Raw genomic sequence first — 17,498 nt, forward strand, 5'->3', positions numbered from 1 at the left:
GATTTGGGGTTTCCCAGCTGCCTAGGTGGGGCCCCAGGGAGGTTTTGGGGTTCCCAGATACCCAGGTGAGATTTTGGGGGGTTCCACCTGAATCTCCCCAGGAATTTGGAGGCACCTACCCCCTTTTCTCCTCCCCACCCCTCTGAACTCCACAGACTCTGGAACTTTCCACTTCCCTTTTCCCTCCCGGCCACACCCACGGCCCGGGGGTTCCCAAACTTCACCAAATCTCCAAAATCCCCCAACTGCCCCCCCCCTCCCCCCCAATCCCCCAAATCCCCTCAGGTGGCCGCTGCGGGGAATCCCGGGGGGATCCTCCCTCAAGGGGCAGAATTCGCCCTGCCAGAACCTCAGGGACCCTTTCAGGAGGCGTGTTTAACCCTTCGTGGCCCGGACTGATCCCCCAGGGCTCTGATTTACCCTGCCAGGACCCTGATTTTGAATTGCTTTTTTAGGATGGCTTTTGAAGCTGCAGCAGGATTTGGGGTGTGGGATTTGGGATTGTATGGGGATCTTGGACTGAAGATCTTTGAGGATTGGATTTGGGGTATCTAGCAGGATCTGGGGATTTTTGGGATCCAGGATCTGGGATTTGAGATCATTTGGGATCCTTCCTTGGGATCCAGCAGGGTTAGGGATCTGGAATTTAAGATTGCTCGGGATCCAGGATTTGGGATCATTTGGGACCCACGGGGTTCCCAAACCCCCCTGATGTCCCAAAAGTGTCCCTTTGTCTCCTCTTTCCCTGCTCTCATTGATGGCCCCGCCCCTTTCCCACGCTTCATTCCTTCCCCACCTATTCCCGTGGTGGCACTTGAGAAACTCTTGGTGACAGGAGGAGCTGGTGGCACTCAAGTGTCCACAAGTCTCCTCACTGACGTGCCTGCCCCGATGTCACAGCGGTGACATCACTGTCCTCCCAGCAGCCTCGGGATGTCCTCAATGGCTTTTTGGTGCCACTCAGCCACCATGCGGTCATTGGGGCCACCAGGGCCACCGGAGCTGTCATAGGGACTCAAGAGGGGGTGGTGGATGTCCCCAAGTGTCCCCAGCAGGGTCAGATGGGTGCTGGCCTCCCAAAGCCACTTGGACTCAGCCACCACAGCCACTAAGGCCTCAGGGACATCAGTGGATATCTCCTTTGTCTCCCCAAGGACCAACTTGATGGGCCCAAGCTGGTGCAGCAGCTCCCAGGGGAGCGTGGTGGCTTCCTCACACACGGCCACCAAGTGCCCCAGCAGCCCCAGGGCCACCTCCACCCACTGTCCCCTCCTGGTGGCCACCCCTGCCTGGCTGGTGGCCACCATGGCCTCTTTGTGTGCAGCCACCACCGAGGCCACCTCATCCTTGTTCAGGTTGCTCCGTAGCTGCTGGGCCACATCCACCAGCTTGTCCCCAGCTGTCCCCCAGCCAGGAGTCTCGTCCCTCAGGCCCCTGGCATAGGTGGTTGTGGTGGCCTCAGCAGTGGCCTTGTCCTCCCAGGTGTTGCAGAGCTTGGTGGCCTCATCGAACAGCCAGAACTGGCTGCAGCTCTCACATCGGCCCAGGTGGCCCCTGGGGTGTCCTTGAGGGTGGCCATGGCCCAGTCCAGGAGGTGACACTGTGCTGGCCCAGGGAGGTGACATTGCTGTGGTCTAGGGTGTCCCAGAGGGTCCAGGTGAATCTCCTCAGAGCTGTGTGCAGGGACCTTGGGTACAGGAGCAGCCACACTGCCCTGCATGGCATGGTCATAGTGGCTGCCAGCTCGCCCAGGGTGGCCACCACGGCCACCAGCACCTCCAGCACCTGGGGAGAGGACACCTGGGAAGGGGACAGAAGAGGTGACAGGGACCTCGTGGAACTTGTGGCCTCCTGGGGTGGTCCCTGTGCACTACAGGGGTCTCCTTTGTCCCATCCCTGGAGGGCGCAGCTGTCCCCTCTGTCCCTTTGTCACCCCCTTGTCCCCTCTGCCACCCACCCCTGCCACTGCCCACTGCCCACTGTCCCCCCAACCCCCGCCGCGCTCGGTCCCCTCCACCCCTCTATCCCCTCCTCCCTTCCTTCCAGGCCCTGCTGTCCTCTTTGCGACCTCCTGTCCCCTCCTGCCAACTCCGTATCCCCTCTGTCCCCGCCGTCCCCTGCTCCGCGTCAGGATTGTTGCACCTCTCGAGGTTCCATGGCCGCTGGGGACACTACCGAGGGTCGGGGGGGGACACGCCCGGGTGGCACTCGAGGAACAGGCAGGTCCGGGTGCAGTCCCTCAACCCCCGCCGGTCTGGCCCCCGCACCCACCGCTGTCACAGCAAGGGGCGGACAGGGGACAGTGGACCGGGCTGCACCCCCTCCCACGTCCCATCCCGGCTGGCGGAGCCTTGGAGCTGCCGTGGGTGCCCAGATCCGGGGGCCCCTTCCCAGTGCTCGCAGTCTGCCCATCCAGCCTGGAGCAGTCAGCGACGGCTTCAGCTGGGACGGCAGAGAGGCGCTGCTGGGGGAGCGACCCACCACACTTTGATTTGTTCTTCCCAACTATGGGGAAAGATGATTTTTGGAGTTTTCTGCCAGAAATCTCCCCCCTCCTCCACTCAGCCCAAGGGCCTTGGGGGTTTTCCTTTTTTTTTTTTTTTTTTTTTTTTTTTTTTTTTTTTTTTTTTTTTTGGCGAAATCAAAGCCATGCGTTGATGCTCCTAATTAGGGCCAGGAGAACTGACGGCTTTCCTCGGAGATGGTGGCAGCGAACATGCAGGGCTGGGAAAGGCGGGCCGGGAGGTGCGGAGAACTTGCTTTGTGTTTCCAGCTCAACCCCGACTCGGGCCCGGGCCCGTCCCAGGGCGGTTCCTCATCTGCGGCTTTCCCTCACACAGCCACACAGCCCGGGGGCGGGGCCTGAGAGCGCGGGGCGGGTCTGGGCCGTGTGCACAGCCCGGGCCTCCCTCGCCGCCATTGGCTGATTGTGCCGTCAGTGCCGGTTGTGGGCGCGCGCTGATTGGGCGGAGCGGGGCCAAGCCCGTTGCCGGGGCCGCCCCCCGGGCGCCCGTGGCTGGGCAGAGGCGCCATTGTGGGAGCGCGTGTGCGGGCCCGGGAGGGGCGGCAGCGGCCGGAGCCCGGTGAGGCGGCACTGGCCGAGCTCGGAGGCGGCCCCAGCGCAGGTGGGAGCCGCGCTCGGTTCTGCCGGGGCTCGGGGCTGGCTGCGGGCGGAGGGGGCGGCAGGGGGCTCCGGCGGGTTGCTTGTGCCGTGTCGGCGCCGTGTTCCCCGTGGCCTGAGGGCGCTGCGGGAGCGGCTGCCCGCGATCTCCTTCCCGCCGCTGCCTCGGCAGGAGCCGCTGCCGGAGCAGCGCCGGCTCGTCACGGTTCCTGTGGGTAGGGCGGAGGTGGCCGCCCTGTCCCTGGGGCTGTGCGGGAAAATTCCCGTCGCCAGAGGTTTGTGTCCCCAAAGTAGAGCGAGGAGTCCTGTAAAAGTGACTTTATTCCTGAACAAAGGGAGAGGCCGTGCGGCATTTGCCGGGGGGGTCTCTCCAATTGTTGTAGTACGCGGCCTCCTTTTTCTCCTGATTTTCTCTTCTGGATCTCCCTGTCCCTTTGCCCCGTGGCGAAGGTCCTTGGAAAGTTCAGACTTCCCGATCCGCCTCCTGCATGTCCTCGTTAATATGCGCCCCCCTTTTGTATAACATCCGATATTCACGGCTCTGCTCAGTCTTTGTTGTTCTTCTCCATGTTCAGGAATTTCGCAGGACCTTGGCTGAGCAGCAGTCCGTGTCAATGAGTAACATTTTCTGAAACTGATGGTTTCTCCCGTTACTCCCTTATCTCCAAGTCCCTGGCCCTGTCTCCAAGCAGATTCACTCGTTCACTCTGTTTTTTCTTGCTGGGTCCTCTTTGGTTTTGGGATTATTGTCAGTGACCTCCTTCCCTGTCCTTTTGTAGCCGTGTGTGGCTCAGGAGGCCTGGCTGCCACCTGCATCCCCTTGCTCAGCTGCTGAATGAGCTGCCCTCAGCAAGGTGTGGTGCACGGCCCAAAGATGAGAGTTGCTGTAGCACAACAGAGGAGAAAGAGCATTCCTTTAGCCCCTGGTGTGCCAGGGAGGCACCAAACCGTGTCCCTTTCCCATCCTTTCCACGTTTGGACAGGAACATGAGCTGCTTTCTTATTTCCTTTGTTTTCTGTTTCACCACTTTTCAGTTGTCATCTGTTTGCCAACAGCATCTTGAGTCATTTAATCTTCCACAAACTCCTGCTCACAGATAATCTAATCCATCCCATAGTGAAATTTTGCATTCTTCGTTTGAGTGGATTGGTGGGCCAGACTGAGGAGCTGGATCTGTCTGGTTGGTTATTATTTCGAGGACATCTTGTAATCTAATTCTGCCATTGAGATGATCAGTGGGTTCTCTGGCTCCTGATCTGAATTGGTTCGGGTTCCCAGGGGCTGGTACATGGTGTTGTGGGATTTATTCTGTTGACTGTTCATCTTTTCACCATTTTTGGGTGCTTCCTCCAGCCAGTGCTGCATCAATTGATCTCTTTTCTCTAATTAAATCATCACCTACTTGGATTTCTCTGAACTTGTTGTGAAAAATGAGGTTCACTTTCTTAGAAGAATTTATAAGTTTAATAAAAAAATATAAAAATTAGGAAATAGAAAAGCAAGAAGTTTTCCAGCTGGGGTGCCTCAGTAGAAAAAAAGCACACCTACTCCTTCAAGTTCCTTGATTTTAAGGATTAATCTTTTACATTTGCATTTGCAAGCATTCCTTTGAGTTCAGATGTTCCCTTGGTTTTTTGCCCCCCTCCTTCCCCAAACCTGTCCCATTGTACCAAATTAACATTTTAAAGTTCTTGTTGGCATCTGGTGATCTTCTTCATGTTTTATTCTTCTGATACCAGGAGATCAATTAATACCTTTTTTGCATCTTTTGGTTCACCATTATCTTGATCTGTCAGTTCAGGAATACAGAAAGAGTTCCCTCCCCATATCTTCTGGTGAGGGTTTCATTTAGTTTGGGTAACTGCTTTGACTGGTTTTACAAAAAAAGTTGTTACAACTCAAAATGCAAACATGCACTTATCGCATTTCTAAGACTGTTAAAAAGAAAATACAGTAAACCTTTCTGCATTAAACATATAGCATTCATTTTAATGCTTGCTAAAAGCAAACTTTATAATATGCATTTATAGCATTGTGGTAGCACAAACACCCCAGTGGTCTGATGCTCCCTGTGTGACACAGACAGTGACAGTACATGTTGGAGTGGGGAGAGGGATGATTCCCCCTCACTTACTGTAGTGAAGTTTTCACAACATTCTCCACTGGCTGTTTCCCTTTGCAGCTGAAGCAATTTGTGTTGCAGAGTCAGATCTCCTCGCTGTGGGCTCTGCCTTTGGCTGCGCCAATTCCATCTGTGCAAGCAGGCAGAGCTTGGGGTAAGGGGCAGAGGGAATCAGCCCAATTCCTCCCGCAGGCAAGAAGAGCCTGGTGCACTGTCCCCACTTTTCCCCAGCAGCGTTAATTTGCATTTCTAAAGCTCCTCTCCTGGGTGCCTGGAATGGAGCTTCTCTTCCAGAGCAGCCATTGAATGACTCACATGTGGTTCCCCCACAATCTGCCTTTTTTTTTTCTTCTTTTTTAAAGAGTATTCTATTAACTGTTTATGCATTAAAGGGTCACCTTTAACACTCTTCTAGTATTGCAAAATGCAACCTAAAGGTAAACTTTGAAAAACCCATGCCAAAATTTTGCCATCACTAAGAGCCATGCACAAACATATAGCAAAACATTCCAAAGCAATCAAGTTATTTCTGCTTCTTCTCCTAGGACTAATAATTTAATTGATTCTCAGACCCCTGGTCCAAACTAAACTGACAATATAAATGTAGGAATATTACAAAAATTATTCTAATAGTGTAATCTTGTCATGTAAACTGCAGGAAAAACAAAAATTCTCCAACAATATCTTTAGTATTACAGAGTCAAGGCATTACTTGATTCTGGCCAGGATATGCAAAAGAAATAATTTCATCCACATGTAGTCAAGGTGTGCAGAGAAAATCATTCAATGACATGTGAGTTTTACTAGATTTTTCCTAAATTTTAAAAAGTTTAAAGCCCTAGAAATCCATTGGTTTGATGTTCATTTCTTCCAAGTTGTGAAGTTCTCAATATTTGGTTTTCTATTGCAGCTGGATTTCTTTGCCTCTGATGTTAGTTAGGTCCTCACTGCTAGAATTCCTTATCAGCCTTTTCCAGACCAGGTGTTTCCAGCTATTCCAGGGGCAGGGTCTAGGGTAGATGTTGGTTGCTGTTTGCTGATGGTGGTTGATGTTTTGTTGATGGTCGTTGTCTTTGTGGATCTCTTTTGGGCTATTCCCAGTCTGTTGAGATGTTAAACTCATTTCTTTTGAATGGTGTAACATCCTTTAAAAAACCTATAAAATTCCTTTCCCCAGGGCAAAGGCAAACCAGGCCTGACTAGAGAAATGGAAAAGAAAATAATTTCCAAATTGGTATATTTTCCAGCAATATAATCCCATCCAGCCCAGTATGTGAGTCTGACTGAGACCCAGAGTCGAATTCTGCTGTTGTCTTCCCCAGCCCCTGTGGCGAGTGCAGGCACAGAAACCCTTGAAGCTGAAGCAGTGGCAGCAAGATTCTGCCCCCAGTGTCTGGAGATGGCCCAGGAGGTGCCCAGGCAGACTATTCCAGCAGAGGATCTGTGGGCAGGCACAGAGGCTTCCCCCGCTGTGGAGCCCTGGCTGCTGCTCCCTTGCCTTCAGGGCGGGTCAGTCGTGGCCTCCCATCCTCCTGCAGCCAGGAAGTTCAAATCTCCTTTGGGCTTTCCGAGCCCTTGAGCCCAGGGTGAGGGGTCCCCCCATGCTGAGCTGTGCTGGGGCTGTTTCTGTGCTCAGGGACACTTGGGATGGGCCACTTCGCCCCCAGTGGTGCTTCTTCCCACTCCTCAGGCAGGGCCCCATGTCCTGGTTGGATGGTGTGAACAGCAAAGTCCCAAGGCAGGGTCTGTGCCAGCCAAGCTTCGTGTGGGAGAGATTTCACAAATAAGGCTGGTGCTTCCGTGCATCCCTGCAGAAGAATCGTCCATGTCTTTCCCATTTCCCTTTCTTCCTCTTGTTCTTACTCAAAGGCCAAATTCTATTCACCATACTGGGTCAGTGGGCATCCCCAGAAAGCATCTTTGACATCAAGTCCTGAATGGTAGCAGTGTGAGGAGGGAACGTGGTTCCAGCTGGTGTAAGGATCTCAGACTGTGGAGTGCCTGGGTTTAATAATCTCATTTCTTCTTTTAGGTCCTGCACCATTCTGTGGATTCCATCTGATTTCTTGATTGGCAGCATAGAAGCATTACAGGGAGAGATCCTTGGCTGCAGAAGCCCTGCCTTTGATGGGGCTCAATACCAGGCTGTGAGCCCTTCCTTCCCTCCCTGGGAATAGGGTATTGCTTTTAGACACCTCTTGTCCTGGTAGCTTGAGAGAAATTTGGAGAGGCTGGGAATCTAATTTTCCCTCTTTCCCTGGGGCTGCCCACACTTGTGGATTCACTTCAGCCTTAGCCTTGCCAGACATTTGACACTAAGGTACCACAGAACTGGCCTCTGTATCACCTTTTAAAATATTAATTTGCATTCCCAATTTAGCCATCAAATCCCTTCCCAGTAAATTACAATCACATTTAGGAGCCAGTAAAAATTCCTGCATTTCAAACCCATCCAAAACATCTGCTATTAGTGGTTGAATAAAACACACCCTCTCATCTTTCTCACTTATCCCCGAATAATCAAAGACAATTTTGGCATTTTTCCCCCCTTAGCTCTGAGATTGAGAGTGGATGGAGAGGCCCCTGTGTGTATGAGGAAAGGCCTCCTGTGGATCCAGCCCCAGTCTGAATGTTGTCAAGGGCTTCAGTGTGGTGGGTCCCTGGTGTAATGGGAGCTCTGGCAGCCCTAGGAATCCATGTCCGTGCAGGGCTGGACTTGCTCCTGCTGAGGGTGCTGCTGTGTGTGCTTGCAGTGTCCCTGTGGGCTGCAGATGGATCCCTGCTTCCTTGGCAGGGGCTGTTTGGGTGGGCTCTCCCCTGCAGAGGAGGGCAATGCCTGTGCCAGGTGCTTGTGGCCGAGCCCGTCCCCTCGGTGCTGGGGCCCCCTTGGGCCCTGGGCTTCATCCCTCAGGGGCTGTGGAAACTCTGCCATGGCCTTTGCCTTCAGCTTGGCCTTTTTCTTCTCCCTTCTTGCCTTCACTTGTGACCAAGTGCTGCAGGTGCTTCTTGTGCCCCTCCTGCAGCCCCCCTGAATGCCTGTGGGTGCTCATCCTCTGACAGCTGCTGAGCTTTCTTCAAAATTATTCCTTTCTCCAGTGACCCAAACAAAATCCTTAAAATATTATCTCAATCCTTCCAGGAATAATCCACATTTCCCAGCTATTCCTTCCTTGCCGCTGGTGCTTGTGCTGGCTGTGCCCTGCAGAGCCCGTATCTCAGAGCCGGTGCCTGTTGCGCCGCAGTGTCCAAAGGCAGCTCCCCCGGCGGGCAGGGCCGGCAGCTCCACGGGGCCGGGCAGCGGCCGGGGCGTCCCGCAGCCTCCTGGGGGCCGGGGGCCAGTGCCGGCCCTGCCCGGGGGGTGGTGGGGTCAGGCAGCGCCCGGCGCTGAGCCCCGGCTGCCCCACAGCCCCGGCCCGGCCCCGCAGCTCCCCACAGGCCCCCAGCCCGTGCTCCCGGTGCCACCCCTCTGCGCCCGCTCCTGCCGCTCCCCAGCACAGAGGAAACCCCCTGGGATCCTGACCTCCTTGTTTGCCTCTCCTGGAAACTGAGGATACGAAGTATCTAGATTAGCTGGCAAATTTTGGATAATACACACTAACCCTTCCTCACACACCAACATCATCCATCCCCTGTTGTCTAAATCCCTTCTCCCCTTCCCCTTTTGCGCCTCTGGGTGTCCATGTCCTTAATTACCTCTGTGGGTATTTGCAAACCTCAGCATTCTCCCAAGAGACCCATCAGAGATATTTCGGCATGGTCATGCGTTTGGCCAGGACATCTTCCTGCCTTTCCGTTGTCTACGCTCCATGGGTCCCCTGCCATGTTTACTCTCTGAAGATCCCAGTGTCCTCACTGATGAGATTTTCAGTGCTCTCTCCCTGCCGACTCCTCGCAGAGCCCCTGATGTGTCACTGCTGATCTGTCTCCTGGACACTCTCGGGTCCCCAGTCGATCCCCGGTGCCGCCGCCACCCAAGGGAGCCAATCACCCAAACTGGGTGAGGCACCTTCAGCTCCACTCACTTCCCGCCACCCCGGATGGTGGAAGGAATGCCAGACAAATCCCAAGGTATGTGGAAAAATTGACATCACCAGAGATTTGTGTCCAGAAAGAAGACAGAGGAGTCCTGTAAAAGTAATTTCATTCATAGAAAAATGAAGAGGCCATGGGCCATTTCCCATGGGATTTCTCCAAGTGTTGGAGGATGCAGCCTCCTTTTCATCCTGATTTTCCTGGCTACATCTCCCTCTCCCTTTCCCCATAGTCTGAATTACTTGAGAGATACAGACTTCCCAATCCACCTACTACATACTCCCCTTAATATGCACCCCACTTCTGTATAGGTAATGATTTTCACAGCTCTGTTCAGTCTTTGTTAAGTCTTCTTTTTAAAGTTCATGAATTTAGCAGGCCCTTAACTGAGCAGCAGTCTGTGTCGTCAAATAATTACATGTTCTGGAACTGATGGCTTCTTCTGTCCCTTCCTTATGTCCAAGTGCCTGGTCCTATCTCCAAGCAGATTCCCAGCATCTATTTGTAAAGACACTTTCCTCTTCTTCCTTTCGTGGGGTCCCCCGTTTGCGGGACATCCCCCCTGGAGCAGGGTGTCCCCCGTTGCTGCAGCTCAACCAATCAGACCTGGGGACACTGATGACTCACCAGTTGCCAGGCAGACCCGCAGCTCCCAGTGTTCCCCACCCGGACCCCACCTGCGCCCCTCCCTCTGCCCCAGTGCCCCCGGCGAGGGGAATTTGGGGAGGTGGGAGAGAGGGGAGCACCAAGGCCGGGCCCCTCCGCGCTGTCGTGGCGGGAGCGGCTGCAGTGGGGAGCGAGTGCGGGCGGGCTGGGGCCGAGAGCCCAGCGCTGCCCCAGCCCAAGCTGGCCCAGCTGCATCTGTGCCCCTCCAGTGGGATGCTGTGGGTTTGGGGGAGAAGAGGGAGCCGGCAGTGGGTGCTGGGCCTGGGGACAGGTGGACAAGGGAAGGAGAAGCAGGGCTGAGGAACAAAATGGTCAAAGGATATATGTGTTAGGAGAAGGTGGGATCGTGCAGGAGAAGGAGGAATAGTAGGAGGAAGAGGAATGTTAAAGTGAGGACATAGGAGGAGGAGCAGGAAGAGGAGGCAGCACAAGGTTCCACCCCTCCCTGTATCTGCAGCCTTCCCCCCCAGCCCGAGGGACATTGCCCCACATACAGCAGGTGACCACGGAGAGGGATCTATGGTTTTCACAGTGGGTAATCTTAGTGTTTCTGAGCGTTATTGGGCTAAATGTTGGTGCTTTGGTGTTTTGCAAGGGGCTGAATCTTTATTTTTAGGAGAGGTTTTGGCCGAGTCTTGGTGTTTGGAGGATTTTGGGGCTGAATCTTAATGTTTTGGAGGTTCTGCAGACACAAGGTGCCAATGACTTCCTGAGATGAACTTGGCCAAGGAGGAATCCCCAGCCTAAGGCACTCTCCTCTTCTTTTTTTCCCCAAACCAGGATTTTTCATTCCCAAGGAGTGGCCGGATGGAGAAGAAGGGAAGGCCTCAGAGATCCCACAGGAGGAGGGGCTGCAAACCCAGCCCAGGGAGCTGCAAGGGGGAAAGACCCGCCCTGTGCCAGGAGGACAGCCAGAGATCCAGGCGGAGCTCAGAGCTGGTGGAGAAGCCTCATGGAGGGGAGAAGCCCCACAAGTGCCTGGAATGTGGGAAGGGTTTCAGCTGGAGCCTGCACCTGATCCAGCACCAGGTGATCCACACTGGGGAACGGCCCTATGAGTGTGGGGAGTGTGGGAAGAGCTTCAACCACAGCTCCAATCTGATGAAACACCAAAGGATCCACACTGGAGAAAAGCCCTACGAATGTGGGGAATGTGGGAAGAGCTTCAGCCAGAAGGGCCACCTGATGCAACATCAGAGGATCCACACTGGGGAACGGCCCTACAAGTGTGAGAAATGTGGAATGAGCTTCAGCCAGAAGGGCACTCTGATACAACACCGGAGGATCCACACTGGGGAACGGCCCTATGAGTGTGGGGAATGTGGGAAGAGATTCAGCTACAGCTACAGCCTGAGGAAACACCAGAGGATTCACACTGGGGAAAAGCCTTACGAGTGTGGGGAATGTGGGAAGAGCTTCATCCAGAGATTTGAGCTGAGGGAACACCAGAGGATCCATACTGGGGAAAAGCCCTACGAGTGTGGGGAATGTGGGAAGAGGTTCAGGGTAAATTACAACCTGATCCAGCACCATGTGATCCACACTGGGGAACGACCCTACACCTGCTTGGTGTGTGGGAAGAGCTTTGGATGGAACTCCGACCTGAGAAAACACCAGCACATCCACACTGAGGAGAAGCCCTATGAGTGTCCAGAGTGTGGGAAAAGGTTTCAGACCAGCTCCACTCTCCTGTTACATCAGCGGATTCACAGGGAGGAGAGGCCCTTCCGCTGCCCCGACTGTGGGAAGGGCTTCAAGCACAACTCTGCCCTCACTGTCCACCGGCGCATCCACACCGGGGAGAGGCCCTACGAGTGTCCTGAGTGTGGGAAGAGCTTCTCACAGAGCTCTAACTTGACCCAACACCAACGGAAGCACCAGTAAGGGAAGCCCTGTGAGTGCCCCTGTTGTAAGCTTCCTTTTCATCTTTCAGAGCTCCAGCTAGCTGTGGAGTGGGACCTCTACAATGAGCATTGGGAACTGCAGGGACGCAGACGGCGTCTGCTGCAGAACCTTCCTAGCAAGTTTTTCCTTAATTTGGAAAGAAATGGATTCCCGTTGTGGGAGGAGCCTTTTCCCATCACCACAGGTAACTGGAGCGGCTTGAGGGAGTGTGTCCTGTTCCTGGTTCTGATCCCCCCCTGCCTCTCACATCCGGCTTCCCAAGTGTGGGAACCGGAAGGAGGAGCGTGGGAAGTAGGAAGGGGTGGGGAGCTGCCGGAGAAAGTGGAGGAGCCATAGGCAGGGCAACTGCTGTGAGGGACAGGGGTTCCTGGGAGTGGTGTCAAGGGGGAGGAGGGGTTGAAGGGAAAGGGAGGAGGAGGGGTTTGGGACAGGAAGGAGTTAGGCAAGGGAGAAATGGGTTATGGGAAGAAGAACAAGCAAGGGGGGCTGACCATGCAATCTCTGCCATGTTGTGTCCTCTGGGGGCCATTTTGTGGGGATCGGGGTAGAGGAGAGAAACGAGACGACTGCGGAGGAACCTCAAATCTAACAACTTTCGAGTAAAAACTGGGGTAGAGGGTCTGTGGGAAAGGTCTCTGGCAGCATGGCCAGTACTGCCAGAATGAGGGTGCTGGAGGGGACATGGAGAGCCAGGGAGACTTAGGCTACCCTGCACACTGTGGGCTATTCTGCTCATTTTCCCCAGTGTGGGACAAGGGGTTCAGGAGGATGGGGTAGGAGTAACTGGGGTGGTTGGCTGCCTATACATTCCCTTTTTTTCAATTAAAGTTAGCCAAATTAGGATGAACAAAGGAAGGAATTTTGAGGCAGAAGTGTCCCCTTGATTCATCAGTCAATTTCAATCACACTCTGTCCCAGAAGGGAACAGAGGTGAGGTCAGAAGGGGACACTCGGGGGAAATGGAAAAGTAAGTGCAGTCAGCAAACAAAATGTTTTTACAAACCCTTAGAAAACTGTTTCCCCCCACCCTCAAGGATTCCCACAACTTGGATATAGGTCCCCCTTTGTTGAACTGAAAGTTTGGCACCCATGATGGTAACTCCGTTCAACAGCTCCACCCAAGCCGGCAGCAAAAGGAAAACTTAACGGAAAGGAAAGAGAAAGGACCTGGAGACTGTTCTGGGAAGGGGTGCCTGGCGCACACACACACAGGGTTCCTCCCAGATGCAAACACAAAATCCCACTGGAGAAGTGACTTACAGAATCCAGGCGAGTTGCTGCAGACTTGGTCCTAAATCTGGAAGGCAATCCCTTGTGCCACAGGGATTGCTGCCTCCATCCCTGGGAGCGCCACTGAACAAAAATCGGTCTGCTGCAACCAGGGTAGCTGATGGCCAAAGACTTCATAATCCAAGTCCTTCGTGGAGTCGCTGTCTTCACAGGAAGTGCAGAGGCCAGACCATTTTGGGCACCAACTGTTGTAAGCTCCCTTTTTGCCTTTCAGAGCTCCAGCTGGCTGTGGGGTGGGAGCTCTACAAGGAGCGTGGGGAACTGCAGGGACACAGCTGGTGTCTGCTGCGGAACCTCTGGGGTGTGCAGCCCCAAGCCAAGCAAAGGAGGCGACAACAAGGATCCAGGCAAAGGAGTAGAGGGAGGCTCTCAATATGAGGTTCCAACTGAAGGTTTATTCAGGTGAAAGGGTCAGGGAGAGAGAGCACTTGCCACAGAGGTACATCGGTTTTTAAAAGGGGGTGGCACGAGGGGTAGTACAATACAACAACCAATGGTAACACAGTGGGTGGGGATCGCAAGGGGTGGTACAAAGAGTCACTGCCAATAGGGAGGTACAAAGGGGAGGGTACAAAGTTAAGGTACCAACTGGGTACCAAGGAACATAGAATTCTCTGGAACAAAGGGAGGGGACAAGCCTTGACTGGCAGGCAAGGGGTTGGGACAACTGGGGATTGACATGAAGGGATCTAGAAGAATGGGAATGGTTAACTTAACTGACAGGTAAAGGGGATGGGGCATCTGCAGGGTCAGACCAACTCCATGGGGATTTAGGGGGAAATTGGGAACACACCACAACATGCCCCGAGTGTGGGAAGAGTTTTGCGCGCTGCTCCAGCTCCATCTCCCATGGGAGGATCGGCAGTGGATGATGCCCAGTGACCTCCGCTGGACAGAGCCCTGGTGGTCCATGGTCCTGGTGATCTGTGTTGGGAAGACACCTGGTTGGGGGGCTCCACATCTTTCTCTCTCCCTATGGGCACTTGAATGAATGCAGGGGCAGGAACATCCATCAGGACACAGACCGACATTGGGAATTCCTTGGTTAGAGTGGATTTCTTGACTCTCAATCCCAGAAAATCTTTTGTGTTCAATTCTGTCTTCTGGCGGCATCAAGGAATACTGGATGGTCTTGAGGTCTTTTCCAACCTCAGAGATTCCACGATTTTGATTGCCTATTGCCTGAGGGCATCTTCTGCAGCCAAATAAAGATGAACTGGGGCCAAGACCAAGATTTTGGAGACAATAGGGCAGAAACCCTTCCAGAAAAGGTTCTTCTCTCCCACCTAAGCACGTGGATCCTCAGCTGGCACAGACACAGAAATCTTTTTCTTTTGGCCTTGATTTGTTTTTCATTTCACTTCATGCCTTTAAAATACCCAACTTTGGGGTAAAAATAAACAGATGGGTGAGGGCATGGAGGGGCATAGACATGGAGTGACATGAAGACACATGGACATGGACGTTGCCGTTCATGGGGACAGGGGTAGAGATGGAGGTGTGGAGGCCAATGACAGGGATGGGAATGTGGTGGGGAGACAGCCATGGGTGAGGACACGGTGGGACATGGCCATGGCTGGTGCCCTGGGAGGAACTTGCAGGGGATGTGGGGGATGCTGGGTTTGAGGGAGTTCAGGTTTCCTGGGAGGGACTTGGGGCTTGCTGAGGGCTTTGGGGACCCCAGGCCCAGCAGCTCTGGCTGTGCTGGGAGATCCTGGCAGAGGTTCTGGGGCAGCTGCTCAAGGGCCCCCTGACCTGGACCCCCAGCCAGGCCTGTGACTCCTGGAAAGGAGTGAACATCCTCGTCCTTAGGAGGGAAATCCCAGTAGCCCCAGGGTGTCGTGGGCCACTGAGAGGCCACAACAGGGAGAGGAAGGCCAGACAGAGCTGTCCCACTCCAAAACCGCACCCCCTAAATCCCAAAACTCAGGAATTCCTCCCAGAAAATAGCTGCCAGTAGGTGCCTGAATTGAGAGAAAAGGGGATGGTACCTGCAGGCCCAAGCACAGGTGAGAGGGGTGGGGACGGGGGGGATGATGAGAAAAGTGCAGAAGAGAGAGAGAAGAAAAAAGGTCTGGGATCCCCAAAGAGAGTGAGAAAGGGATGGGACTCCTAAATTGGGTTGAGAGAGGTCTTTAGATTGGAGGAACATTGGGAGAGGGGAGGGAAGGGTGAGGCTGGGACATAAAAAGGGGTTCCATGGGGCTTCTTTCTTGTCCCCATCACTCGATCCCTGGAGCGATTCCCTGGGTCTCTGGGTGGGGGGGGGGTAGGATGGATTCACACTAGAGGGGTCCCTAAGCCCCTTTTTCATTCCTGAGGGGCTCATAGGAGGGAGTTTCCCCCAAACAGCATCCAGTGCTATGGTGGCTGTGGGGCAAGGGGGATGGGAAAGGGGGGTCTGGGTTCTGTGGTGAGGAGGACCGGGAGGAAGAGGAAGGAGAGAAGGACAAGTGTCAGAGTCTGTCCGAGGATGTGTTATGCCTCACAACTGTCTCCGATGGTTGAAGACCAAGACCCCCGAAGAGACTGGGGAGAGTCCCTGGCCTGGCTGAGGTGGGGCGCCTGCCGAGGACTGATACGCATCTCCACGAGAATGGAATGCAAGAACAATAGCAGCTCGTTACAGTGGACTGAGCTGGTTATACTGACCGTGCTAGAAGGGCACAGCTTGCTGCTTGTTCCTGAGCACCCAACTTTGACGCAAGTGCCTGCACTGGCCCAGTGCCCTCTTTGGCTCCATTCCACTCGCCTTGGTCCTTTTCCTGACCACCCTATAAAGACTCTGTGGATCCCGTGCACCCTTTGTGATCACCCCACTGGAGAAGATCGCGTCTATGGGCATCTCTACGTCTTGAGGACCTCCGACTCTCCACGTGGTAGCTATAATCCCCCTTCCCCTTTTTCTCTATCTTTCTCACTATTCTCTATTTTCTCTCTCTACTATCGCATTGTGGCACTAAATAAAAGTGCATTTTTTTTGTTTAAGCAAACTGGTTTGTCCCCTGTTGTGTCTTTTGCGCTTTGAGATCTCCAAAACGAACCATCAGGTTCCCCGCATATGTTTGCGGACCCTGACATTAAATTGGCGTCACGGACAGGATCTAATGATCCCAAAAACCCAGCTCATTACCCGGGACAACCTGTGTTAGTAGATCTCCCCACGGTGGGAGAGGTACCACTTGTGCTGAAAACCTCTCTGAATAAATTTACATGGATAGCATCTGATGCCTCGGGAAAGGAGCATCGGATAAATACCCGCTGGATAATTCCATCATTTTAATATCCTGCCCATAGGTGGCAGATTATACTGTGTTTGCTATTACAGGAGAACTCCGAGGGACACTTCAAGTGACATAAGCCATGTTACTATTATCAGTACTTTTCTGCATCCTGTCATCCTCCCATGGCCAAAATTTGACTGAGTGGCCGTGGTCTGAAGCTATCATCAGGTACACCAGTGCCCAAGGACCCTACCCCAGAGACCGTCACCCAAACCTAGCAACTGTGGTACAGCATGACTTAGAGGTATATCGTTGGGATGAGTGGGGTTGGGACCAAACGGACTGGGCCAGAATGTTGACTGGGACAATTGGTGAAGAAATTGAGGTAAGATGCAGAAAGATAGAAGGATCTTCCCATGAGAAAGCTACTTCCATCGTAATAACTGGAAACCTTTTAGAACCAAACATAACAAGCAGTTTGCACCCCAGCATTACAGCAGAACTTTGCCCCACTACAGCGTGGAACTGCAAAAAACATGCCCCTCTTAAACTGTGTTGTTGCCAGAAGGATGTTGGAAAGCATACACTTGACCCCAGCACCAACAATGTTGAGATCACAAAACTCTGTAAGGATGAACCCACTGACTGCGGGTATAATTTCACTTTAACCAGATCAACCTATGTGACATGTAACTGGCAAAATGACCCGGCAGATCAGTCAGGTCTAAAAGGTTTAGTTTATAAGTTTAAAATCAATGCTGTGGAAAGACCTGTGTTAAGAGTAGTGATCATACAACCTGGTATGCAAACTCCCCTAGTGTTAAACAGCAAGGACAATATTTTTCCTCCCTTTACAATGATACAAGGTGGTGATATTGCAATTCGATGTGAATTAATTGTTGAATCCCTTGCTGAACCCATACATAGCTCTGCCATAGGCTCTCATGCCCGTGTTTCATATTGTAAATTTCGAAACCTAAATTGTTGGTTGAATTTGACTAATGTACAATTTTCCCACAAAGTGGTATGTGGTGATAACTATACTAAGCATTGGGGGAAACTTGATGTAAATGTGGTAAAGCCCACTACCCCACCACCGGTCATGCTAACGCCACAGATTTATGAAATTGGACCATA

The 17,498-nt window shown here is 53.2% G+C and overlaps 1 protein-coding gene across 5 annotated transcripts; it reads left to right on the forward strand.

The window, feature by feature from the left end:
• Positions 1 to 3,061: 3,061 nt before the first annotated feature.
• Positions 3,062 to 14,640, forward strand: LOC310921502 (uncharacterized protein). Of its 5 annotated transcripts, none has more exons than XR_014592148.1 (3): positions 9,151 to 9,312; positions 10,723 to 12,031; positions 12,882 to 14,640. XR_014592148.1 is itself a non-coding variant. In XM_083881636.1 (3 exons), exon 2 carries the CDS (start codon positions 10,750 to 10,752, stop codon positions 11,824 to 11,826), a length of 1,077 nt encoding a protein of 358 aa, XP_083737762.1. In that variant the 5' UTR covers positions 9,151 to 9,312; positions 10,723 to 10,749; the 3' UTR covers positions 11,827 to 11,836; positions 12,882 to 14,640. The 5 variants fall into 5 exon arrangements, 3 of the variants coding, with proteins under 3 accessions (XP_083737761.1, XP_083737762.1, XP_083737760.1); XR_014592149.1 differs by having other exon boundaries at positions 12,960 to 14,640; XM_083881636.1 differs by having other exon boundaries at positions 10,723 to 11,836.
• The last annotated feature ends 2,858 nt before the right edge of the window (positions 14,641 to 17,498 follow it).

This window comes from Zosterops lateralis (assembly GCF_965231275.1).
Source record: "Zosterops lateralis genome assembly, chromosome: 35".
Lineage (NCBI taxonomy): Eukaryota > Metazoa > Chordata > Aves > Passeriformes > Zosteropidae > Zosterops > Zosterops lateralis.

Excerpts from the sequence above, each read along its gene's own strand:
- LOC310921502 (XM_083881635.1), top strand. The coding sequence starts at position 10,750 with ATGGAGAAGAAGGGAAGGCCTCAGAGATCCCACAGGAGGAGGGGCTGC.